The 26,922-nt window shown below is 40.3% G+C and overlaps 1 protein-coding gene across 1 annotated transcript in view; it reads right to left on the bottom strand.

The window, feature by feature from the left end:
- Nucleotides 1-26,922, bottom strand: part of itpr3 (inositol 1,4,5-trisphosphate receptor, type 3) — a 307,422-nt gene that overhangs the window by 61,749 nt on the left and 218,751 nt on the right. The window contains exons 47-49 of the mRNA XM_088320630.1: nucleotides 18,442-18,525; nucleotides 18,247-18,357; nucleotides 17,763-17,955 (exon numbers count right to left, since the gene is read on the bottom strand). Of these exons, the coding sequence (XP_088176756.1) occupies nucleotides 17,763-17,955; nucleotides 18,247-18,357; nucleotides 18,442-18,525 (388 nt within the window). The remainder of the gene's footprint in view (nucleotides 1-17,762; nucleotides 17,956-18,246; nucleotides 18,358-18,441; nucleotides 18,526-26,922) is intronic.

Genomic DNA, 26,922 nt, shown 5'->3' with positions numbered 1-26,922 from the left:
GTGTGCATGAGCATGTGAGTTGCTGTCTCTGTGTCCCCTTAACCTCTGCCCGATGGGATGGGCTCCAACACCACAGCAACTCTATTGAGTTGATATCAGTGTACTTCTTAGCGATGGACTTATTACACAACCATAAAACCATACACATTCAAGGAAACTGTGCGGGTCAGATGTATCGACATTTCGTTCTGTATACACGTGTACTAGAATGACAATAAAGTAGATCTGAATCTGAATCTGACTCTGAATAAAAAGTCAGCTGTGTGTTAAACTCTTGGACAGAGACTTCTTATTTTCACCTTGTAATGTGAGTTATGCGTGTCTTTTTATGCTGCATGTCTCATTTTTGCCAATATTCTTGCTTTCCATTTGGGGATACCGCACTCTTAGCGTCTTGATGGGAGGGCCTTTCCTGATGGGTTGGTCTGGAGTGAATTCCGTTTTACTTTTATTCTGTTTTATCTTTATTTTGAAATTTTGTAATGTCCTCAACTGCACTGCCTCTATCCAGCTCTATTTTAAGAGTATGAATACTCGGTCTGGTCCCAGGAAAAAAAATGCCCTTCACCATCAGCATCGGAACCTAACCTGCTTTCTGAAATATAGCTTTATTGTCGTTACCAGGATCGATGGTGAAACTAATCCACTCAGTTAGTGAAAATGCGACAAAAATACTACCAACGTCCTACAAATTTACTACAAAAGTACTTAAAAACTAAATATCAAATTTAGGGATATAATTCATTATTTGGTCTTTATTGTGATTCAAAAAAAGACGAGAGAAATACAACACAAATACTATGACAGAAATACTACAACAGAAATACTACAAAAGAACCACTACAGTAATAGTAAAAAATACTTCGGATAAACTACAAAAATATTCTATGGACATACTACCAAAAAATGTAGAAATGCCACAAAATACTACAAAATAGAAGTACAGTAATTCTATAAGAATACTAAAAAAATACTACAAAAATCAAACTGCAAAATACTACAAAAATACCACAAAAATACAACTTGGGAATAGTACTAACATTGTTTTCAGGAGGTCATTACCGAGTTGTGTTGTTCACACCAGTTTGCAGCTAGTTGCCTGTCCTTTGGCCATTCTACATAGGAAAGCCTTCAGCTGGTACAAAATGCTGCAGCGAGGCTTTTACCTAAGAAAAGAAAGTTAGATCACATTACCCCGATTTTAGCTAACCTGCATTGGCTCCCTGTTAGCTTAAAATGAGATTTTAAGGTTCTGTTGGTATTATACAAAATCATGCATGGACTTGCCCCCTCATATCTTTCAGATTTAATTTCCCCCTATGTTTCGGTCCGGCGCCTTCGCTCTGAAAACGCTGGTCTACTAGTGATCCCAAGAGCCAACAAAAGATCCGCAGGTTCGAGAGCGTTCTCCATCCGGGCACTGGTTCTGTGGATTGCTCTTCCTCTGAGATTCGGTCAGCAAACTCAGAGGAAATGTTAATCTAAGCTTAAAACACACTTCTACTCTATAGCATATGAATAACCTATACTTGATGTTGATAATATGTGTATCTTTTGCCTTCATGTAGGTAATAATAGTTTGCAATAGTCTTTGATCTGTGCAGCCCTTTGAGACTCTTTGTGATTAAGGGCTATACAGATAAACATGACTTGATAATCACAGGTTCATTTTGTAAGCTCACCCTGCTATGAAAATAACTAAATTTATGTTGAAAAAAATGTACATTAAATTGTACCTGCATGACGTCTTTTTCATAGGTAAAATCATAACAGGAAACTTTCTGCGCACAAATCTGAATGGAAATGGTCCAATAAATGGCCCATTATTGGCACTTTTCCAAAGTTTTAAGCTATACTGCACTACTATTTATGACAGTATTGGACAAATTGTGGTTAAGTATTTTGCTCAAAGACGCTTTGAAATGGTAAGAAAAGCAGGCAGTTAATCAAACTCCCAACTTTTAGCTATGGTACAACCATTGTCGAATTGAGGCTGACAATGTATTTTATCTACTGTCGCTTTACACATTAGAAAAAACACAGCCAAGACATTTGTCTTTCCTATGTAGAATGGCCAAAGGACAGGCAGCTGGCTGCAAACTGGTGTGAACAATACAACTCAGTAATGACCTCCAGGAATTCACTGACACTGTATTATCCTATATTAGACACTGTATGGAAAACATCACAGTAAATAAAACAATCAGGGTCTACCCAAACCAAAAACCCTGGATGTCCAGCGGGGTGTGCACCCTCCTCAAACAACACAACACCGCCTTCAGGTCTGGAGACAAGGCTCTTTATAGCATGGCCAGGGCTGACCTGAAGAGAGGCATTAAGGATGTAAAGGCAGCATATATGAGGAGGATCAAGCACTTCTTCGCTGGAAATGACTCGAAGAGGGTGTGGCAGGGTTTACAACACATCACAAACTTCAGAGGTAACAACCTGACAACTGTTGGGGCTGATGCTTCACTGGCTGCGGATATTTCAGTTCTTTGCTCGCTTTGAAGCTGGAAGGCCACAAACAGTCACACCACACCCACCAACAACCAGCAGTAACACACTGACACTTCAGGAGCATGAAGTAAGGCGTGTGCTGAAAACTTAACCCCAAGAAGGCAGCTGGCCCAGATAGAGTACCAGGCAGGGTACTCAGGGACTGTGCCGATCCACTGGCTGGGGTCTTCACCACCATCTTCAACCAGTACCTGTCATAGGCTACCGTCCCACCCTGCTTCAAAACCTCCACCATCATTCCCATCCCCAAGAAGTCAGCAGTGGAAAGCCTCAACGACTACAGGCCTGTCGCACTTACGCGTGTGGTCATGAAGTGCTTTGAGAGGTTGGTGTCCCAGCACATCAAGGACTCCCTGCCACCCACACTGGACCCCCACCAGTTTGCCTACAGGGCAAACCGCTCCACTGACGACGCCATGAACACAGCACTTCACAACGCGCTGAGACACCTGGACCACCGGGGGAGCTACGTCAGAATGCTCTTTCTGGAATTCAGCTCAGCCTTCAATACCATTATCCCGGAGATCCTGGTGGAGAAATTCTCTCACCTAGGACTCTCTTCCTCCATCTGCCACTGGAAAACCGCCCCCAGTCCTTGAAATTCTACAACCACGTCTCTCCCACCCTGACACAGAGCACTGGCTTCCCCCAAGGATGTGTACTGAGCCCCCTGCTTTTCACCCTCTACACTTCCAACTGCTCACCGACCCACCTCACAAACACAATTGTTAAGTGCGCCGACGATACTACCATAGTCGGCCTCATCTCTGAAGGGGGGACGAGGCGGCGTACAGGGATGAGGTGGAGTCACTGACAACGTGGTGTTCGTAAAACCACCTCATACTGAATACCACAAAAACAAAATAACTCATACTGGACTTCAGGAGGAATGGCAGGAACCCAGCACCACTCATTATAAAAGGAGACTGTGTAGAGAGAGTCCACGCTTTCAAATTCCTATGTGTGCACCTCTCCTGGTCTGCAAACACCAGAGCAGTGGTAGGGAAGGCCCGGCAGCGACTCCATTTCCTGGGAGTGCTCAGGAAAAATCATCTGAAACAACAGCTGCTGGTGTCCTTTTACAGAGCCACAGTGGAGAGCATTCGGACATACTGCATTATGGTGTGGCATGCTGGGTGCTCGGTAGCAGACAGGAAAACACTTCGGAGGGTCATCAACACAACCCAGAGAATTGTTGGTTGCACTCTACCCAGTCTGGAGGACATTGCCTGCTCTCGCTACCTCAGCAGAGCAGATAACATCATCAAGGGATTTTCTCACCCCGGCCAATCTTTTTGACCTGCTGCCTACTGGCAGACGCTACAGGTCACACAAAACAAAACAAAAAACAGGCTTAGAGATACTTTCTTCCTCAGAGCCATCACCAACCTTAACACACACTGCACAAAAAACTGAAACTCTTGCAAACACACTACCTCATACAGATGTAAAATTGTATCCATGCCTATGCTCACTTTGCACAATGTTGCCTATTTTGCAGTACCGCATATTGCACTAATAGGATCCCAGAACTGTTTGTAACACCCTACATGCCCACACTTTCTTGTGTAAATATTGTGTAAATTATTCATTTGTCTTCTTTGTTCCTTTATCTTCTTTGTATTCTTTTATCCTCACTGTAAAATGTGAAACTGAAGTGCCACGTCCAATTTCGTTGTCACAATATGTTCAACCCATTTTGTAATAATGACAACGAAGGTATATTCTATTCGATTCTATATATATATCTATATATATATATATATATATATATATATATATATATATATATATATATACAGGGTTGGGTAGGGTTACTTTAACTTGATTACTTTCAATTACTTTTGGATTACTCTAATACCAAATATGCTAATAAAAGACAAAAGAAACTAAATATGAATAAAATTATGACACGTGGTAAGCATTCTCTCCTGGCTTTGATCTCTTTGATCTCCGGCAAAACTAACATAAAATGCGAAAGAAACAAAATGAAAATAAATCCAAACAGCTTGCCAACATCATTTTTGCCATTCCATGTATTCCGTTATTCCCCAAGCCTGCACAAAATTTAATAATTTAGTAATTTAGTAAAAAACCCTTTAGATTGTTACGTGGAAGTCCAATTAAATTGGCTGTCCATTCCCTCTGCCTATTTAGTAGCCCTAACCCTAACTTGAATTAGTTGTAATTTGACCTGTAAGTTTTTTTTTAATAGTAATTGCTTGTTTGTGTTTTTAATAAAACCACTGAATTCCTGCAGAGCTATCAAAATAAATTGGATCTAATTTGGTGTATTCAAATAATTTAACTCGGTGGCCTTGGAGGTATGGCGCCCGCCCCGATACTGGGAGGTTGTGGTTCAAGCCTTGGCCGAGTCATACCTAAGACAAACATTGGTACCCGTTGCCTCCCTGCTTGGCGTTCAGCATTAGGGGTTGGAATTTTGGGGGGTTTGGTCACCTAATGACTGAGCGAGGGGGCTGGGAATCCCCTCCTCTGAATCAATCTCCCAAAAAGAGTCAGGAATGACTCTAGCCACCTCCCCTAGGGGGATATGGCTGTGGTATATACATATACAAATAATTTAACTACAACCAATTAACAAACGATTAAAAAACAAATGCAACAGTTAGGAATAGGGACAACTGGGACTGGTTATTGGGGCATAACACACAAAAAAACACCACCGACTAATTAACTAAAGGAAACAACAAAATATTTTTACAAAAAATAAACTAGACAAATCCTGCTGCAATAGTGACGGTTGGAGCTAGGATCTGGCATGTAGTTATCAGCATGTAATCGTTAACCAGTAGACCTTTCCGTGTAGTCATTAGCATTTAGCCGTTAGCATTTGCTTGTTAGCAGGTATCCGTAAGCATTTACTCGTTAGCATCGACTCTTTAGCATATAATAGTTAGCATGCAATCATTAACTTGAAGACGTTAGCATCTTCTTGTTAGCATCTACTCTTCAGCATGTGGTTGTTGGTATCTTCTCATTACCGTAAGGTTTACTGGTCAGCGTTTACATGTTAGCATTTACCTGTAAACATCTGCTCATTAGCATCTGGTCGTTAGCATCTTCTTGTTGGCATGTAGGCATTAGCATGTAGTCATTAGCATGTTGTCGTTAGCATGTACTCATTAACATGTAGTCTTTAGCATTACTTGTTAATATCAACACTTTGGCATCTACCTGTTAGCATCTTTTTCTTAGTATATACACATTAGCATGCATTTTGCTCATAGTAGCACTTTTTGTGGGTCGGTGACCCACTTGGGCCCCCTTATTATACTGTGGCTTGCAAAACTATTTGGCCCCCTTGAACTTTGTGACCTTTTGCCACATTTCAGACTTGGCCATTCTAACACCTAGATATGTTTTTTAGTGAACCATTCCATTGTAGCTTTTGCTTTATGTTTTGGATCATTGTCTTGTTGGAAGACAAATCTCCGTCCCAGTCTCAGGTCTTATGCGAGCTCCATCAGGTTTTCTTCCAGAATGGTCCTGTATTTGGCTCCATCAATCTTTCCAGCAATTTTAACCATCTTCCCTTTCCCTGCTGAAGAAAAGCAGGCCCAAACCATGATGCTGCCACCACCATGTTTGACTGTGGGAATGGTGTGTTGAGGGTGATAAGCTGTGCTGCATTTACACCAAGCATAACGTCTTGTATTGTTGCCAAAAAGTTCGATTTTGGTCTCATCTGACCAGAGCACCTTCTTCCACATGTTTGTTGTGTCTCCCAGGTGGCTTGTGGCAAACTTTAAATGACACTTTTTATGGATATCTCTAAGAAATTGCTTCCTTCTTGCCACTCTTCCATAAAGGCCAGATTTGTGCACTATACGACTGATTGTTGTCCTATGGACAGATTCTCCCACTTCAGCTGTAGACCTCTGCAGTTCATCCAGAGTAATCATGGGCCTCTTGGCTACATCTCTGATCAATTTTCTCCTTGTATGAGCTGAAAGTTTATGGAGACAGCCCAATCTTGGTAGATTTGCAGTGGTCTGATACTCCTTCCTTTTCAATATTAATGCTTGCACAGTGCTCATTGGGATGTTTAAAGCTTGGGAAATATTTCTGTATCCAAATCCAGCTTTAAATTTCTCCATCTGGTGTGTTCCTCGTTCTTCATGATGCTCTCTGCGCTTTAAACAGTCCTCTGAGACTATTGTAGTGCAGGTGCAGTCATACAGAGACTCGATTACACACAGGTGGATTCCTTTTATCATCATTAGTCATTTAGATCAGCATTGAATCATTCAGAGATCCTCACTGAACTCCCGGATAGAGTTTGCTGCATTGAAAGTAAAGGGGCTGAACAGTTTTCCACACCCTCTTTTTAGTTTGTTATTTGTTCAAAAAGTTTAAAATATCCATTAAAGTGTGTTCCACTTAATGATTGTGTCCCACTTATTGTTTATGCTTCACAGGAAATTTCAGTTTTATCTTGATGTTTGAAGTCTGAAATGTGGCAAAAGGTCACAAAGTTCAAGGGGGCCAAATAGTTTCCCAAGCCACTGTAGATATCTGGAAACGCTCATTCATTCCGGATGGCATGAATATTAAATTACCACAGTGACAATATCTTCGGGGTAACATACGGTTTATCCCCACCAAAAGGCATAGCACATGATTCCTGGTTGAGCCGGAATTTCTAGGGTACTCTCAAAGCTCTGGGAGGACTTGAGACCCAAAGTTTGGTGGAAGATGGATTGCAAAAGCAACCCCGACTTATAAAGATGTAGGCTGAAGCAGAAAGTGTTAACTACCTACCTCTATCCATGTTTTTTTCTTGCATGAAAGACAGATTCAAAACAAAAAAATGGAACATTACCCCCAAAAAATAAATTACAAAAAAGAAAATAACACTTCAGACCTGTATTTACCGCTAGTGACTCTTATAACATGTAATATCCAAAGACATTCTTGATATAATAATCTTCGGACATGACTATCGCAAGACAAAAGCAATCCCTTCAAATTGCTCATCACAGCCTATTTACACTTGTCTGCACAGTGGGCAGGGTAGTACAGCGTCTAAGTTGACTTAGACGCGGAAGCTTGGCCCCTGCCAGGCACTGGGAGAGATCACTGCCAGCCCCATAGAATTTGTGTGATTCCGACGCTTTTGACAGGGCACTCAACTCAACTTTAGTCATAAAACAGCCACAGTTGAAGACAAAGTGCTCTACACAAGTAAAACATAGTCAACAAATAAACCTTTAGTAGACCATAAAAAATAATGAAAACAGTTTAAAAGTATCATAAAATAATTAAACAGGAACAAAGTCTTAAGTTGTGTCGAAAAATGGGTTTAAGACTAGTTTCAAAAATGAACAGTAAGGAAGCATGTCTGACTTGCAGGGGCACATTGTTCGAAAGTTTGGGAGCAGCAAAATATAAAGGCTCCATCTCCTCTGAGCTCCCTCTTAGACCTTGGTACCTCCAGCACCAGCTGATCAGCTGACCTGAGGCACAGAGCAGAAGCATAACAATGAAGCAGCTCACTGAGGTAAAAATGTTAAATGGTTAAATGAACCCTAAAATGCACAGGCAGCCAGTGAAGGGAAGCCACAAACGGTGTAACGGCTCCTTGTTACGTGTGCCAGTTAAACTTTGAGCAGCAGTTTTGGACTTGCTGTAGGCATGAGATGGAAGGCTGTCTGATTCCATTGCAGTAGTTATTTATTTGCCGAGCGAGTGGCTCTGTGGCAGATTTTTCTGTCCGTTTTCGAATTCCGGCAGCAAAAAGTGGATGGAATAAACCTGTTCTTAAATGTACATTTCGCATCAGGCTTAAAGACCCTGGGACGAGCTCGTAGTAGGAACATGGCCAATAAATTAAAATGAACTGATTGAGTAGGCCATTGAATTGGACAACTTTCAGCGTAAGCAAATGTGTGGGCGTCAGGCCGCCCCTCCCTCTCGTCATTCTCCGCCGCACTGACAGCCTTTTCAGCCATCAACGAGAACAAGCCACAGAGAAATATACTGAAAGAGGTTAGAGGGAAATTTATACTCTTTTATAATTACAATAATAATACAAGGTTGCTGTACACACAATAAAGGACACTCATACCAATACTAAAAATAAATAGATAGGTAAAAACAAGTACAGCTAAAAAAAAAGTGGGACGATGTGCTGCAGTTTTGGATTAGGTAGATGGAAAGGCTAATCTGAATAAATGAGTTTTGAGTTGGGATTTGAAGATGGGCGGGGTTGCCGAGTTTTGGAGTTGAGGTGGTAGTGTGATGGAGGGAGGAGGAAGATATTTAACTCTGTTTGAACATAATGTATCTTTACTTGTGTTTTGATTTATTGGGGGTATTTGTCAAATACCATAATTTTTATTTTTGATATGTTAAATGGTAGTTGACTTAGTTAAGGCCATTTCTGTCTGTAATTCATGTACATTTGAAACCAAGCATATTGTTTAGGTGTTCATCGCCAAATATAATTTATTTTAATGTAAGTGGTACATTACACAAATTATTTGTATACAATAAAAAAAACAATGCCCCTAACTCAGACTTGAGAGAGACTCCTCAGTCAATACTTCAATATACGTAATAAGTCTTCAATAAGTCTTCAATTGGTGTCATCAATTGGTACGTATTGTCTCCATTTCATTTCATTTCATTTGAGAGATATGACTACCCAGTGATGAGCAATTCCTTTGATTTCATAATGCTGTAATTTCTGGGGTAGTATATTCGCCCGCTTTGAAGCACATGACAACAGCCCAGCACAGAAAGTGTCACCCTCTCCTGGCAAAATAGTGCTCACACTGTCCCCGGAGGCTGTAAGTAGAACACTCAGCAGGATCAACGCCTGCAAAGCTTCTTGTCCAGACAACATCCCTGGTTTGAGTTCTGTGCCAGAGAGCTTGCGGATTTCTTCAAAGACATCTTTAACACCTCCCTGAGCCAAGCGGTTGTCCCCACTTAGCTCAAAACTACCTCCATAATCCTGGTCCCGAAAAAGTTGTAGCGCATACTCCCATCATCATGAAGTGCTTCAAACGGCTGGTGTCCGAACACATCAAAAGTGCCCTCCCACCCTTTCTGGACACTCCGCACAGCCCTCACCCACATGGACACTAAGGACTCCTCCGTCAGGATGCTGTTTATAGACTTCTGTTTAGCATTCAATACAATCATCCCCCAGCAACTCATCAATGAACCTTATCAGTTAGGGATCAATACCTCACTGAAACTGGCTGCTTAACTTTCTGGGAGACCTCAAGTAGTTCAGGTAGGCAGAAGATCCAGCACCAACACTTTACACACGCAACCCCCCCTGCTCCCCTCTTCCCAAGGACGTGTGCTCAGCCCCCTCCTCTTCACCCTACTGACTCACAACTGCACACCCATTCACAGCTCAAACCTCCTCGTCAAATTTGCTGATGACACAACTGTGGCACACATCAACAATGATGACGAGGCTAACTACAGGAGCGAAGTGAGCCACCTGGCCTTGTGGTGTGACCACAACAATCTATCCCTGAACGTGGAGAAGACGAAGGAGATTGTTGTGGACTTCAGGAGATCCTGCCCTCAGCACGCACCCCTGGTTATCAACGGTCTGTGGTCAAGAGGGTGGAGAGCACTAAGTTCCAGGGTGTGCACGTCACTGAGGACCTCTCATGGACTTCAAGTACCCCATCACTAACCAAGAAAGCCAATCAGAACCTCTACTTCCTCAGGAAACCGAGGAAAGCCACAGCCCCTGCATATATCATGTGCACCTTCTACAGAGGCACCATCGAGAGCATCCTGACATTCGGCATCACCATGTGGTACGGCGCCTGCTCGAGTTTCTGTAAGAAGACCCTGCAGCGCACGGTAAGAGCCGCACAAAAGATCATCAGTGCCTAAATAAATCTGCCCCCGTGTGGAAATGCCTGTCTCTTGTCAACATTTTCCCTTAATTAAGAAACGAGCATGCATTTTAGGAGAATGAAGTTTGTGTTTGGTTGATGGAGTCAGATAACTAATTCGAACAATTTGGCAACCGCTACATTTGTAATAAAGTTTTTCCCTAACAATTTTGGTGACCTCAACGTGACTTAAATGGGGAACACTTTTGGCGACACCGACGTGTCTTTAATGGGAAAAGACTTCGAGAGACCACATCGTGTTAAAATAAAACATCACAAATTACAGCCTGTTTTTTCTCTGGGGTGGCCACACTCTTCTTTAAGGTAAGCACAATATTTATTATTCAAAGCATACATTGGACACTACTAAATTGAACGGAGGAAGACGGCGGTAATTTGTTTGGACATTGTGAGGAATGTGTAGATGGCAGTAAGGTTTAAAGTTTGGTATTTACTTGCTGCTGAATCAGGAAGGTCTTTGTACTGATTCAGGGACACACGGGATTTAGGGACAATTTTGGTACCTAAGCGTGTTTTGGTAGGAAGCTAAAATTTGATGAACTTCCTGCTGGAGAATAGCTTGGTGCTATTGGCCAGGACTAGGGGGCAGATCGTCAGATTGGTCGATGGTTTAGGAGAAAAAGCCTCGACTCGTATCGAGTCTCAGACTAAGTGAAAAAGAAAACAAAAAAATAAATAAATAAAATATATAAAAAAAAAAGTGAAAAAAACCTTAAATAAAAATAAGAGGGAAGTTATACAAAAAGAATAAGATAACAGGAATTGTGAAGAGAAAAAGGCATTAGTTTAGATTAAAGCGGACTCTCGTAGGTTGTGGCGGACCAACTAGTCACCTGACGAGGGATCAGAGTGTTTGGGACACAAGCTGGGTTTGAGGCCCGGGGAGTTAACAAGCCCCAAATTCTAGTGAGTAAGAGGGTTCAAGGCCCACGAAAGGATAAGCCTTCGTGAAAAAGTCCGCAGTGGAACGGGGTTCCAAAGTGAAGTAAGCATTAAGGAAAAGAAAAAAATGATCAAAATAAACCCAGTTGATTAAGCAGAGAAGAAGTTGAGCCAGTGTACACGTTTCAATTTAAACACAGATTTAAAAATTCAAAAGAAACCTAAATCCCCAAATTATGTGAAATTAATTAGAAGTTTGTTTGTCTGGGCCCTGTGTATGTCTTATTCGTTATGTCTATCGTGTGTGTACCTTTCCTATCAGCTTTTTTTTTCATGTGCTTGTGTTTGTGTGTGTCCTAATCGTCGGGAAGAGGGAAAGAAGAAACGGCTCAGAAAATTATGTTTTTAAACGCCAAAAAGAATGCTTTCAAAAGAGCTGAGATTGTTTAAAAGTTGATATTTAAAAATAATTGATAGAACAGATGAAAAGGAGTCGGAAAAAAGTGGATTTTTTGAGAAGTTGGTTTTCACCATAGGGGTGTTCAACATGGGGACCGCGGGCCGGAGATGGTTCCGGAGATAATTTTTTTGTGGTCCGAATTTTCGTTTTAGTTTTTTAAGTTGAAAATCGTTAAATTAAGGAGTGAGAAGTTTAGGAAAAATATAAGTGAGTTATTTTGGATGCGTAATTCAAGATAATGCCAGATTAATACCACAAAAGATCGAATATTCCTGTTTTTACTCCAGAATTGGTAAATTAAGGACTAAAAAGAGTAGGAAAAATTTAATCGAGTGAATTGGAATATATTAATTTGTGATAAAGGCATTTTTATACAAAATATTGAAAAATCGTTAACAAATGGTTTCTTTTCAATGACAATGGAGGAAAAATGTATTGATTGGAATACAAATTAGTAAGATAACTCGTTGCAGATCAAGATACATTTTTTTCACATTAAATAAGTGAAGCTAAAATAGTAAATTTAATTGGTTTGAAGGAAAAAATAAAATTAAGTGAGTTCAACTTTAGTAGCGTCAACTGGGATAAATAATTGCATTTTTCAACATTGAACTGTGTTAAATCTAGATGAATAAAATGAGAATCTCAGAAGGCTAGCGGTTAACAGGAGGAGAATAAAGAGCCAGTGTGAGAAAGCACGTGAGGAGGGAATGTTATGTTGAGAACGGATTGTTGGGCAGAGCAGTAGGGAGGTTACAAAAACAAAGATAAGAGTAAGTAAGAGACAGGGAAGAAAAAAAAACGAAAAAATTAAGAAAGATAATGGAGGTAGCAGAAAGAACCGGCAAGTGAAAAAGCAGGATTTAGCAAGTGACATTAAGGAGAAGAGGAATTATATTAAATTGTTATTAAAATGTTAATGTTAATGTTAATGTTAATATGTGGAAACGAAAATAATTTGCACGCATCAGAATATCTTCAAATAACCCAAAACTTTCAAGTGAGATTAAGAATTATTAATGACATGGCTGTTCTGTTCCAATCACTGAATGAGATGTGCTTTCTTTGTTAAAAAAAAGATAAAAAACACACAAGAGTATTGATAATGAAATTCAAGTCAATGAGGCAATTTATTAGTGACAAGTAGGTGTCATCTTTCATTGAATCCATGAGAAAAGATAGTTGATTAGAGTGAGGGGAAATAAATTAAAAGGTTTTTCACGTTAAGTTCAATTAGGCATTATTTTTTAGATTTTTGATGCTTAGGCGGTGTGATAGTTTAAAATTCTAATTTGAGCGTATTAAATGTTGATTTATAATTTAGTTAAATTAAGAAAACAATTTGTCTATGGAGAGAGCATTTTCAAAAGACAACGCGGAGCATATTAATTGATCCTGAGAGGGATCATGGAAAATTTAAGAATAGCAGATTAATCGATCTTGAAAAAGATCATGGAAAATTTAAGAATATAATTGCTAAGATAATGTCTACATGGTAATTTAACCTAGAGCAACGTCACAATTTATAAACATGATTGATTTAACAGGATTCTAATTTCCACTAAAAAGAAAAGACATGCATTGAAAGTCAAATGGACTCTGTTGAAAATAACTGAAAATGAACAATATACTGGTCGCTGTGAGGGGGACACAGCTGAGAAACTAAAAAAACTAACAAAGACATTCACTTATCCAGTGTCTGTGCCGCTTGTCAACAGCAGGGTCGTGGGGACGCTGGAGCACACGGTTGTCTTTGAACAGTGAGCAGGGTGCACTCTGAACTGATTACAGCCAGTTGCAAGAAAAAAACAACAACAAGGTCATGAAGCACTGATACGGACACATTTTGGAAAATATTTTGTATATTATGGCCAACATTCAGGCAGTGGATGACGAGTGAACATCACATGGACTGAGTCAAGGCCGTCAGCCAGACGGGGAAAATAAAAAAAACAACAATTCAGTGGCGACTCCGGTGGCATGTCTGCTTTAAGTCACATTAGGGTCTTGTTTAATTGATGAAGTGTTTACAAATCTGAGGAAGATTGATAAATTTGAATTGTAAATGATTATATTTTTAACACAGGGATACTGCTGAAATTGCATTTTGACTACGATCTCCATGAAACGCTGACATTTCTTGCCAGATGCAGGAGCATCAGGGGGATTTTTACGAAAAATAGGTAACATATCTTTGATTTTATTTAGGTTGACGAAAGCACTAAGCATTTACATTGGTAAAATTGTGCGATTAAAACCTAGCAACAAGAAATGTAGAATACTGATACGCTAAACAGGATATCCCGAGATGTGAAAAAACGTCTACAGTGAAATGTTTAATGAAAACATTGCATGAAACAAGATTAGACACAACACTTTAGAGTGAACATGATATTAGGATTTAAAAGGGAATAAAAATTAAGCGAGCAAGAAGAAATGTTTACAAAAGTGATGCTTAAAGATTGGCTTAGAATGATAATGCATCGTTATGATTTGAAAAAAAAACAAATAAAAAAAAAACAAAGAGTGAATCATATGGTTTTTTTGGCTAGGGAGTTATTTAGAATGTGGATCAATTCAGTGATGGGAACAGTGCAAATCAGCCAAATTTGAGATTTAGAAACTAAAATAGTCAAGATTATAGTCAAGATTATAGTCAAGATGGCGGCGCGTTGTGCAAACGCTGCGGCTCGGGGTCCAGTTCGTCTTTTGTTTTTCAGTGTCCCCTGATCCCTCATATTTTCCCTTCGACTCCCTTCGCATATACAATAATATCCACTACATCCCGAGGGATACACAGAGATCACCGGATCTCCCTGGATGAACTGCCTGCCTGCCGACATGGTTGCATGTTCAACCAACGCCAGATCCATCGTCCACAATGAGTGAATTTGAGCTGCGGATCGCCACCAACAACGTCCGGAATTGGAGTATTTTTTGTCATCACGGAGTCTTGGCTTTCCCGACGCCGCATTACATCACCGGCTCGAACGAGACGAAGACTCCGGTAAAAACAGGGGTTGGAGACTATGCGCTACAATAGCAGCCGAACCATTGACACACACTGCTCACTCGATATGGAGTTTCTAGCAGTATCGTCTTTGTGTTTGCTGTTTACTTTACACCGCTAACCGTTTCACCGGTTGCTAACGTTAGCATAGCGCTAAATCTCCTGCCCGCTTTTATCATAAACAGCAGCTTGCACACCCCAACGGAGCTTTATCGTCGACGGCGACTTTAATCGGGCATGTTTATGGACTGTACTCCCAAATCCATTCAATTGTGGACTGAGCAATTCGGAAAAAACACTGGACTTTGTGTAATGTAAGATCAAACATCAAACATTCCGGTTGTATCCAGCAACTCTGTTTGACCCTCACCCCCCTCATCATTTTTACAATCAGATACAAATTACATTTAAATACAAAAGACATTCAATGGCTGAGCTGTGGGGCGAGGTCATTGTAGCCTAGACAAGAATGATGTTTACAGAAAAACAACAAGAACGGGGACAAGGGCTGACGCCAGAGGGGCCTGTGAAGCGGGAAAAGGAGACATTGTTTGGTGAATTGTTCTGATAAGCTTTCTTGTTGTGAGTCTTTGAGACATGGCGCCGCCTTTCGGCGAGGAGGTGGTAAAGCTGGCACCTGACCCGCCCCATGGGGGGGAGCCTTCGTGACGCATTGGTCAGACGAGGTGGCGACGTGGGGAGTTCTTGGCCCGCCCATGGGGTAGGAGCCAATGCCCCAGCGTGTGAAAAAGACGGAAGACGGAAGAAGAGAGACGGAAGGAGAGATGGAAGAATGAGAGGAGACAACAAAGACTAATTAGACTAACTCGACAATAATTTGGCTAAATTCGATGGAATTCACTTAGTTAAATACCTTAAGAAAATAAATCTGCCCCCGTGTGTAAATGCCTGTCTCTTGTCAATATTTTCCCTTAATTAAGAAACGAGCATGCATTGTTAGGAAAACAAAGTTTGTGTTTGGTTAATGGAGTCAGATAACTAATTCGAACAGTTTGGTAAACGCTACATTTGTAATAAAGTGTTTTTCCCTCACACTTTCCCTTTTTTACAACAGATGGACACACACCGACTGCCTTCAGGAAACTACTGTACGTCACTTTAACACTTTAGTAGCAAAATAAGCTAATACTTGCTCATTGCACAACCACTTACAATTGCAAAACTCGGAAGTTTTTGTTTACTTAGGTACTATATGCACTTTATGATTTATGTGTCCGCACTGTCTATTTACGTGTCGTACTGTCTAGTTTTAGTTTTCGTGTAGTGTGTCTTAGCAAAGTGTTTTTTGTTTTTTTTATCTTCTAGACACATTGGTTTAAGAGTAACGTGATTTCATTTATCTGTTAATGCTGCAGAATTGACAATAAGGATAAATTTGACTTTGACTTGTCATTTGGTCTGGAGAGGGGTGGGTGCCGCCAAGTTGTACTTGCCCAAGACACTCCAGAGAAAATGGTACCCCAATGACCAGAGGTGGCTAGAGTAGCCAAAAATTTTACTCAAGTAAAAGTACTGTTAATTCAGAATAATATGACTCAAGTAGAAATAAAAGTAGTCATCCAAATACTTACTTGGGTAAAAGTAAAAAAGTACTTGGTGAAAAAATTACTCAAGTACCGAGAAACTGTCGCGACATCGTATTCATTGATTTTTTTTTTAAAACAACCAATCAGATCATCAAATAATCAAAGTCGTTTTAATCAAAAAATGAATTTAATTTAAAATTAGATTAAAATAATCAACGTAAATTCAAGTGTTTCAATAAACAATACAATACAAATATTAGACCTCTAATAAAAAAAAAATCAAGCACATGAAGCACCAAGTAGCACATTTAAAGCCCCAATACTCATCTTAACAGGCTCTGCAAGTAGAACAACAAGATAGCTCATGAACTCAAACAAAGGAAAAATTGCATATTGTAGTGGTGTTCCGCACCCATTTTTACGACAAACGTGCTTTTGATGTGAGGCCAGGGTTGCTCCTGCTCCTATGTGTTTTCATAGTTCGGTATTGCTAAGCGATATTTTCTATCTGTTTCATTCGTAAACAATTTTCCCCCCGCTGAAGTTAAATATGGTCATGTGACGAGGCTGGTACGTTTGATTTGTTAAACGTGGTAGCGCCTGGAAGAGTTCTGCGTAAAAAAATGTGCCTTGGCATATACAGACTTACTCGTACTTGGAAGGTTTTTTTTTTAGTTAACTAAGTAACGACTTCAATATTGCCTAATGTAAAAGAACCATTTTTTTCTTCAGAGATTTACTCATTAAAAGTAAATGTATTTGGATTTGAAAATACTCCTAGCAGTGCAAAATGTGCCAAAACTTACTCAGGTAAATGTAACTCCGTTACTACCCACCTCTGCCGATGACCATGGGGGTTAAGGGATATGCAAACTGTGAATATTGAGTTGAAAGCTTTCTTTAAATCTATGAAAATAGCAGTCGAAGATGGCTCCTTTATCAATTTTATGCATTATATATTTTCAAGATAATCTAATGCCCGCGCCGTGTAATGTTTTTCCACACTGCCTATCATTTAGAAATGTATACCTGTCAATTAAGTTTTATATTGTGTGCAAAGAAGACATCCAGTAGGTATAAGGAAGGAGGAAAAGATCAGTAACCAGTCACAAAATGATTGTGTAACTATGGGGGTTATGACGCTACTAGTACAAGGGGAGCGCAGAGATCAGGATTTTCTGTTGTTCTCTTGTTATGTAACCACTTCTTGTCCATACACCTTTTCTTAGTCAACATTGCTTTTATGCTGGCCAGATGATCAAAGACCACAGTTGTCCGTGTGTCTTTTTTACCAACATTCTAGGATAAATTATTCCACAAAATTTGGTGTTGTTGTCAGGATTCCATAGCACCCAGATCTCTGATTCCACCCTGCATTTCATTGTTTGAGATAATCCCAAAATATGTCAATGACGGCTGCATTAACTCACTTCTCAGTTTCTTTTGCCACTCCATCTCTCCGTGCAAGAAAGATGTCTGCTCAAAGAAGTGGGTGACCTTGGAGCCCTGCTCATCCTGCTCTGTCGTGTTGAACACACGCACCTTAGACTCTTCTGTCAAGAACTCACATATAGGATGGACAGGAAACACAATCTGCTCCATGCTGCGATCTTCACGTACTATCTACAAGAGAAGATCAAAACTATTGTTTGAAGATATTGGCAGATAAAGTTCTGTAAATTATGCACACCTGATTAAAGGCTCTGTGCTCAAATTTAAGAAAAAAAAATACATTTTGTCTTTGTGCAAGCCACACTGGATTTTGAGATGCAGGCTTTACCAGCCATACATATGAACTGAATCATGTCCATCACATTTTAAGCCAAAGCTGACACCAACCGTGTGGGAAATCTTGGCTGCAGAATGCATAGAACAAGGATATAAATTGTTGTCAGTATTAAAATACTCTATTACCTCTATCTGAGAAGTGAGCAAGTCGTAGTACTCCAGCGGGTCCTGTTGCACAACAGTTGCCGGTATGGAAGACTTTAACATTTGTGACAATGGACGATTGTTCAAGTTTAACTGTCAAAACATAGAAAGAAACAAATAAATGTTATTTAACAGGGCCAAAAATGTTTACAGTATTTAAATATAAGTTAAGTTGACCATGGAAGAGATGCCCTCCTCCTCTACTTTACTTCTCTTCAGAGGCTTTAGAAGGTTCTGCAACACCTTGTTATGTCGAGCCAGCTGCAAAAAAACATAATGGAACATATATTGTTATGTTGAGCCAGCTGCATACATACACACACATATATATATATATATATATATATATATATATATATATATATATATATATATATGATGTTGATGTTTAATATTGATTTTAAAAAAGTAGCTCAGGAGGTAGAGCCATCGTTTTAGGATTAAGGGATCCCAGTTCGAATCCCGGCTTGTCCGTGTTACATGTCGAAGTGTCCTTGGGTAAGACATTGAACCCCCAATTATCCCCAATAAGCAGGTTAGCGCATTACATGGCTGCACAGATCACGGCCGCTATTGGGAAATGTGAAGCACAATGTAAAGCGCTTTGGGAAGTCATTGACTTGAAAAGCGCTATATAAATGCAGATCATTCAGATCATTTCATTTGTAGTATTTTTTATGGTATTTTTTTTTCTTATCAGGATGGAGAAAAAATAATATATTAGGTCCCGGTTTTGAAACAATAAATCTGAAATTCAGTTTTGTACTAATGTTGTGGTAAATGTATAGTATTTTTGCCAAATTACTCTATATGCACCTATCATCGACGTGTCCACCACAATCCATTTAAACACAGATGCCTTGCCGCATTTACAAATCAATTTGGACAAGGCTGGCCGCTGAGTTGTCACATGTAAATAGTTGGCCATTTGGGAAGTGTATCATTACTTTAACTGTACTTTTGTAGTGTTTCTGTCATCATATTTCTGTAGCAGTATTTCCGCCGGATTTCTGTCATAGTATTTATGTAGCAGTATTTTGCTATTATTGTATTACGGTATTTTTTAGTATTACAGTAGAAATATTTTGAAGGAATTTCTATATTTGTATCTTTTCAGTATTTCTTATATTTTTTACTATTACTGTAAATGGATTGTTGTAGTAAATCTGTTCTAATATTTCAGGAATAGTATTTTTGTATCAGAGTATTATTGTACTAGTATTTTGTAGTATTCATTTCTTTCAGAATTAAGACAAAAACTATATTAGGTCCCTTTTTTGAAGCACTTAATTTGATATTTAGTTTTGTAGTAACTTTACTGAATGTAGTATTTTTGTAGTTTTATTTCCAACGGACTGGATTAGTTTCACCTGTGCACAAGTTCTCTATGCATCAATCAACATCTCACCCAACCCATTAAAGTCCCCGATACCGGGTTTAGAGAACGGTGACAATATGGGTCTTTAAATTGTTCATCTTAAATAATGCAGCCTTTTGGCTGCTTGCTGGTCATTCTGGTGGGGCAAGAAAAATCCTGGGACTTTTACTGTTAACTCGCCGAGTAGAGACAAAATGTCCCTTATAAATTCCGCCTTACTTACCTACTTACTGTTATTTGACCTGTTTTATCGATCGAAATGTGGATTTTGATACATTAATTCAGTTTTCTTCACACCAGATTAGTCAGGCATCCAAAAATCTGAAATGTTCATTTCCTACAGTTCTGAACATACAGTGCCTAGCAAAAGTACTGGCCCCTCTGGAACTTTTTGACATGTTGCCACTTTCTAGGTGTCCAACTTAAAGCTCAGAAAACAAAGAATAGAACCAAATCATTAATTTCAAAATTGTATATTGTATTACGACAAAAAAACTGAAATTTTGGTGTTGCAATAATAATGGCCCCCTGTTTACGCAGCTCATCCAACTGACTACAAAAGTTCCCTGGGGACCTCTGAATGATCCAATGTCAACCTAAATGACAAACAATGACAGAATTCACCTGTGTTCATTAAGTCTCCCATTAAATGCATCTGCTCTGTGATGGTCTAAGAAATAGGAGTCAAACTCACGGCCCGCGGGCCACATCCCGCCTGGCATACAATTGTATTCAATCCGTGAAATAGTTTGACATACATCTACTATAATAGCCTGGCTCTATGAAACACTGATCATTCTAAAACTACAGATCCCACAAAGTAACGCTTCTGTGCCGCCACAAGACTTTCCGACAATGTTCCTGCATTAATAAAGTTAGCTGTAGCCTGACGAGCGCAGCCACTACTGACAAACAACACGTCGGCCCGTTGAAAAGCAAGTCCGACAAGTGCATTCATAGTGAGTCTTTAGTGTCAGGAAGAGAAACAAAATCCTATCTATCACGATGTAACAGAAGGCTAAATGGAAAAAGGCAGGGTGACGTTTCTATTAATCTGGATTACACGGATGCCAACCCTTCTCAATGGAAAAACAATGGGAAAAAAAGCCTCAAAACAGAGGAGAGGCTGAATATCTGTTAACTGACATTGCCGGTAAACCCATGTCTTCTTTGCGAAGCTAATGTGGCCGTGATTAAGAAATTTAATGTAAAAAGGCACTACAAGAAAAAACATCAGAGTAAGCAGAAAAACCTGAATGCAGAGCAGAAGATATATAGAGTTGAAGAGTTAAAGAAGAATATGAGGATCCAGCATATGTTTTTCACCAAAGCAAAATCCCAAAGAGAAAAACAGAATTTTTATTCATATTTCCCTTTTTGTTTTCATATTTTGGAAGTGTATTCATATTTTGGATATGTTTATGGAAAGCAAACGTTTTTAAATTATATAATCTTTTTGTGTGTTTATTCTGGAATAATATTGCTGTATGTTTTAAATTCATATACCGTGAATTCCGAACTATAGAGCGCACCTGATTGTAAGCCGCACCCACCACATTTCGTGAGGAAAACCGATTTTGTACATACACAGGCCACACCTGTATATTAGCCGCATGCGCCCACATTGCAAAAATGCAAACACAAACACAAAATTAACCCATACCCGACACAGTCCAAAAATCACAGCCGGCAAAATGAACGGAAAATGATACCGGTAGTTAACGTTTGATGCAGACCTGCAGAGTCCGGGTGCCCATTGAAAGTAATCCAAGGAAAAAAGTGTATATTTCCAAAGGTAAGGGTGGGAAAAATATATATCCACTATTGTCGGCCGCGTCCACAAACACGTCTCACCTTAACTCCACTTCCCGTCAGCCCGCGTTTGCCCCGCCCCATCTTTTTCATTTGCTCGTGCAAAACATATCAGAATAAGTTTCTAAAATAAATACCCTACAAAAATATACAGTAGCAAATACATATTATACATGGTTACACGTATTTACAAAGAGAGACGGTACACCGAGAGAGTTTTCAAAGCTTTGATAATAATGTTATAACTTTCATCCCAAACCGTGCCTGTGAAGGGTAGCAAAACGCTACTAGCAACACGCTAGCGGCACAATAAACGGCTCTGTTAAAAAAACATACCGTACTTGTAATAATCACCGTAAACCGTCCTCATCTTCCTCCTTGTAACTGACGTCATTGAAGTCGTCTACTCCAGTATGGGAAAGAGACTATGTCATGTAGAAGTCATCCCACGCTCCCTTAATCAAAAACACGCTAGCAACACGCTCGCAACGTAACGTTTACGTGCTGCAGCTCTGTTTCCTTCTTTATCGGACTACTCGATTGCATTTAGCTTGAAAGCTGCGTCATGTGCCTTTCTTTTTGCAATTTGCATGATGAGGATATGTCTACGCTAATTTAGTTTGTGCACAAACTAAGAAGTTTCAGTCTTCCTCGGCGCATATATTCCACCGGTCTAAATCATACCTTTTGTACTGGAGCGCAGCTGGCGGCCGTTAGAAAGATTACATAAATTGGCCGCATCACTGAAAAAGCCGCAGGGTTGAAAGTTTGGGGAAAATGTAGCGGCTTATAGTCCGGATTTTATATATATATATATATATATATATATATATATATATATATATATATATATATATAGTCGTCCGATGAGACGACTACCAAGTCAATCATCTTCAATCAACTACGGCCTAGGGTGTCCTGGTGACAAGTGCACATATGGACACCCTTATGTCTGAACGTGATGTTCGTTATGGACAAACCATGACGGGCACAGAAGTCCAATAACGATACACCACTCTGGTTTAGGTCAGGGGGGCCGTTCTCCCGGATCACGCCCCTCCAGGTCTCACTGTCATTGTCCATGTGAGCGTTGAAGTCTCCCAGCTGTACAGGGTAGTCCCCTCAGACTCAAGCACACCCTCTAAGGACTCCAAGAAGGGTGGGTACTCTGAACTGCTATTTGGTGCATAAGCACAAACAACAGTCAGGACCTGTCCCCACACCCTTAGGCGGAGGGAGGCTACCCCTTGTCTATCGGGGTAAACCCCAACGTACAGGCGCTGAGCTGTGGCGCAGCTAATATGCCCACAAGGGAAACTCGAGAGTGGAACAGAGTCCAAACCCCCAAATATGTCAACTTGATGTTGCCAAAGCCAGACACCACTGACAAAGCAACTGGAGCTCTTTTGCTGTCTTTCTTTCTTTCTTTCTTTCTTTCTTTCTTTCTTTCTTTCTGCTACATTCAAAAAGGAGCTACTTTCTGTGTAATAACATTGTAGTTGTGACCCATGCACGGCGCGTGGTGACATAATGTATAGGTCGATCATCAAGTGCTGTATGCGTTAAAAATGTTCGAGCGCCTAGTAAAGTCACGTAAACTGCGTGGCAATTTTCACGTCTATTTTGTTGATGAGAACACAACAATTGGGGACTATTCTCGAACCAAACGCAGGCTAAATGGTCTCCTTTCAACTCTCCATGGAGTTTTGCCCAACCCCCGAAGTGACGCAAGCTACAAGGAAAAATAAAAGCGCCCAGCTCAAATCGCAAGGAGGGGAGGAGGAAGGGGGGGGGGGGGGGGATTTTGTAAGGTTTATTGTTCTATATTCTTTATCAATTATCCATTATAGGTCAAATCGTAACACGCTACAAAGCCAAGGGGCCGAGACACTTGCTCTTAGCCAAGAGGCTGAGTCAAGGTCCTAGCCAGATGAAAAAAAAAGGTCGTGAGTAGCTATAAAGTAAATCAACAGTTGCTTATTACGGGATGAAAGTGGACTAATGAAACTAGTGAAAGCGTTGGATTTTTAAAAAATGGCTGAATTTGTGCGACAGATGGAAGCGTTTGACAGTACAGTAGAAGATTGGGCTACGTACATCGAAAGAGTAAAACAGTATATACACCAGCTAACAAAATTGAAAACGATAGGAAAGTGGCTGTGCTACTCTGTGTGATGGGTGCAAAGAATTAAAATTGACTTCGTAATATGATTTCACCACACAAACCAGCAAGTAAGCCTTAAAGGAAATTGTAAAAGTGACGCAAGATCATTTGAACCCCAAACTCCAGGTCAATGCATGAAGATTTAGATTCCATAACAGAAATCAAAAGAAAGATGAGTCAAAAACGGATTACCAAACTTTGCAACTGTTTTGCATCCATTGAACAGTCTCTAGCAGGAGAAAACAGTATGGAGATGGATAACGTCCTGTGAACAAGCGTTAGTGGCAGCAAAACAAATGAGTTTTAGAAAAGATCCTGATGCACTACAAGCCCAATCTACCATGGCGCCTAGCCTGGCATGCATCGCCATATAGAATCGGTGCCATACTTTATCACAAAATGAGAAAAGGCTATTGCATATGCCTCCAGATCTTTGAACAAAGCGAAGTAAAATTCTGCCCAAATTGACCCTGAGCTTTTGAGCTTAATCTGGGGGGTCAAAAAGTTTAATCAACACCTTTATGATAAACACTTCACACTGATTACTCACCATCAGTTTCTAGTGACTATCTTTAACCCCAGCAAGTCAGTCCCAACCATGATGGCGGCACATCTGCATAGATGGTCATTGTTTTTTGGAGCTCATGATTACACCATCGAGTTCAAAGGCACCAAGCTTCACGGAAATGCAGACGGTCTTGCTCTCCTTCTCAATGAGTCAGGTGAAATGCATGCATTTTCAGATCTGGCTGAACTCTTTTACACTGACGGAGAGCCTACCTGTCTGGAGGTGAAGAGGGAAACGGGACGGGACCCTAGAATTGTGAGAGTCTAGTACTTGACGCCGGAGGGATGGCCTCATCATGACAATGCCGACTTACCAAAATACCCAACGTGGCGAGACCAGTTGTCCGTATGTAAAGGTTGTGTAATGTGGGGCACGAGAGTTATCACACCAGAAAAGACTCTTAGTCTTTTCACGATGGTCATCTAGGCATAGTTCAAATGAAGAGCCTGGCCAGAACCAATGTCTGGTGGCCTGGTAGTGACAATGAAATCAAAGACCTCACAAAAACATGCTCAGAATGTCAGCAAACTCGGCATCAACCAAAGGTACAGCAACTCCACCACACACCTGGGAGTGGCCTTCAACTTGTGGCAGAGAGTTCACATGGACTGCGCTGGTCCCTCTCTGGACAGAAGGTTCCTGGTAGTCGTCGATGCATACTCTAAATTGCCTGAAGGGTTCCCTATGAAGAGCGCAATATCTACAGGAACCAATGAAGCTCTTTGTGTGCTGTTTGCTCGTGCTGGATTCCCTCAGCAACCAGTAAGCGATAAAGGTAGCCAGTTTACTCCCAAAAATTTCAGATGTCTATGAAGGGAAATGGAATCAAGCAAATTACCACCGTGCCATTTCACCCGGCAACAAATGGACTTGCAGAGTGATTCGACCAAACCTTTAAGCAATCCATGAAAGCCATGGCTAACATCAAAATCCTTATCGGAGAAGCTGGCCAACTTCCTATTGTCCTACCGCAACACCGAACATTCCACCACAGGTGAGACTCCAGCTAAGCATGGGAAGATCCTCAAGATCGGGTCTGGACCTCCTGGGACCAGACTTGCACAAGTATTTTGTCAAAGAAACAAAACAACCAGTTGAAAAAGCAATCGCCACTGAGAACCTTCATTGTGGGTCAATCTGTGCTCACCAGACATTATCATCATGGAAATCAGAAGTGGCAAACTGCTAAGATCGTTTCCAAAGTTGGCCCACTACGTACACAGTCCGAGTGTCACCAGGACTGATCTGGCGCAGACATGTGGATCTGTTACTTGATGTTAGAACCCGTCAGTCCACCAGAAAGGACCAATGCTTTGATGCAGATGGCCCAAACAGTTCAGAGAACTATGCATTGTTCACACCAGATGAAGCACAAGATGAACCTCCAGATGAACTGAATTTGGAGACTGCTCCAGTCAATAATACCTCAGTTTCTACACAGAAAAAGAATAGTGAAGTCCTTCTGAAGTACTTAAAAAGCTAGATTGGTGGAGTTGTTATGTTTAAAAAGGAACTACTTTCTGTGTAATAACATTGTAGTTGTGACCTGACAATGTATGGGTCGATCATCCGGTGCTGTAACTGCTAACAATTGTTCAAGCACCCAATAAAGTCACGTAAACTCCACGCCGTTTTTCTCGACTATTTTGTTGATGAGAACACAACACTTTCTCTCTTTTTTTTCTCTCTTGGTTACTCTCCCTCTTTCTCTCGCTCTCTCTTCTTTTTGTCTCTCTCTCTTCTTTGTTCTTTATCTCTCGCTCTCTTTCTCTCTCTCTCTCTCTCTCCATTTTTTGTCACTCGCTTCTTTCGCTTTCTTTTTCTTTTTTGTCACTCACTCTTTTTTGTTCCCCCTCTTTCTCTCCCATCTTTTTTCTGTTTTTACCTCTTTTCCTTTGTTTTCTCTCTCCCTGTCTTTTTCTCCTCCCCTTCTTCCTCTATCCCTCTTCTTGATTTATCTCTCACCATTTTTCTTGCTATTTGTTTTTTCTAACCCTTTGTTTCTTTCTCTTCTTTCTCTCATTCTCTCTCACTTTGTTTTCTCTCTTTCCTTTTGCTCTCTCAATCTCTCATACCCCTTTCATTTCCCCTCTCCTCACTGTCCTCTCTCTCTCTCAATCACTTCCTTCTTTTTCTTTCTTCTTTTTCTCTCATGTCTCTCTCTCTGTCAATCTCTATCTTACTTTACAGTGGCTTACAAAGCTATTTGGCCCCCTTGAACTTTTTGACCTTTTGCCACATTTCAGACTTCAAAAATTAAGATATAAAACTGTAATTTATTGTGAAGAATCAACAATAAGTGGGACACTATCATGAAGTGGAACACACTTTATTGGATATTTTAAACTTTTTTAAGGAACAAAAAAACGAAAAAGTAGGTGTGCAAAATTATTCAGCCGCATTAAGTTAATACTTTGTAGCGCCACCTTTTGCTGCGATTACAGCTGCAAGTCGCTCGGGGTATGTTTCTATCAGTTTTGCACATCAAGAAACTGATATTTTTCTCCATTCCTCCTAGCAAAACAGCTCAAGCTCAGTGAGGTTGGATGGAAAGCGTTTGTGAACAGCAGATTTCAGTTCTTTCCACAGATTCTCAATTGGATTGAGGTCTGGACTTTGACTTGGCCATTCTAATACCTAAATATGTATTTTGGCGAACCATTCCATTGTAGCGTTTGCTTTATGTTTTGGATCATTTTCTTGTTGGAAGACAAATCTCCGTCCCAGTCTCAGGTC

This window comes from Urocampus carinirostris, chromosome 17 (genome assembly GCF_059441175.1).
Source record: "Urocampus carinirostris isolate Australia breed hairy pipefish chromosome 17, RoL_Ucar_1.0, whole genome shotgun sequence".
NCBI classification, from domain to species: domain Eukaryota; kingdom Metazoa; phylum Chordata; class Actinopteri; order Syngnathiformes; family Syngnathidae; genus Urocampus; species Urocampus carinirostris.
This window is presented reverse-complemented; position numbering and strand designations above follow the sequence as displayed.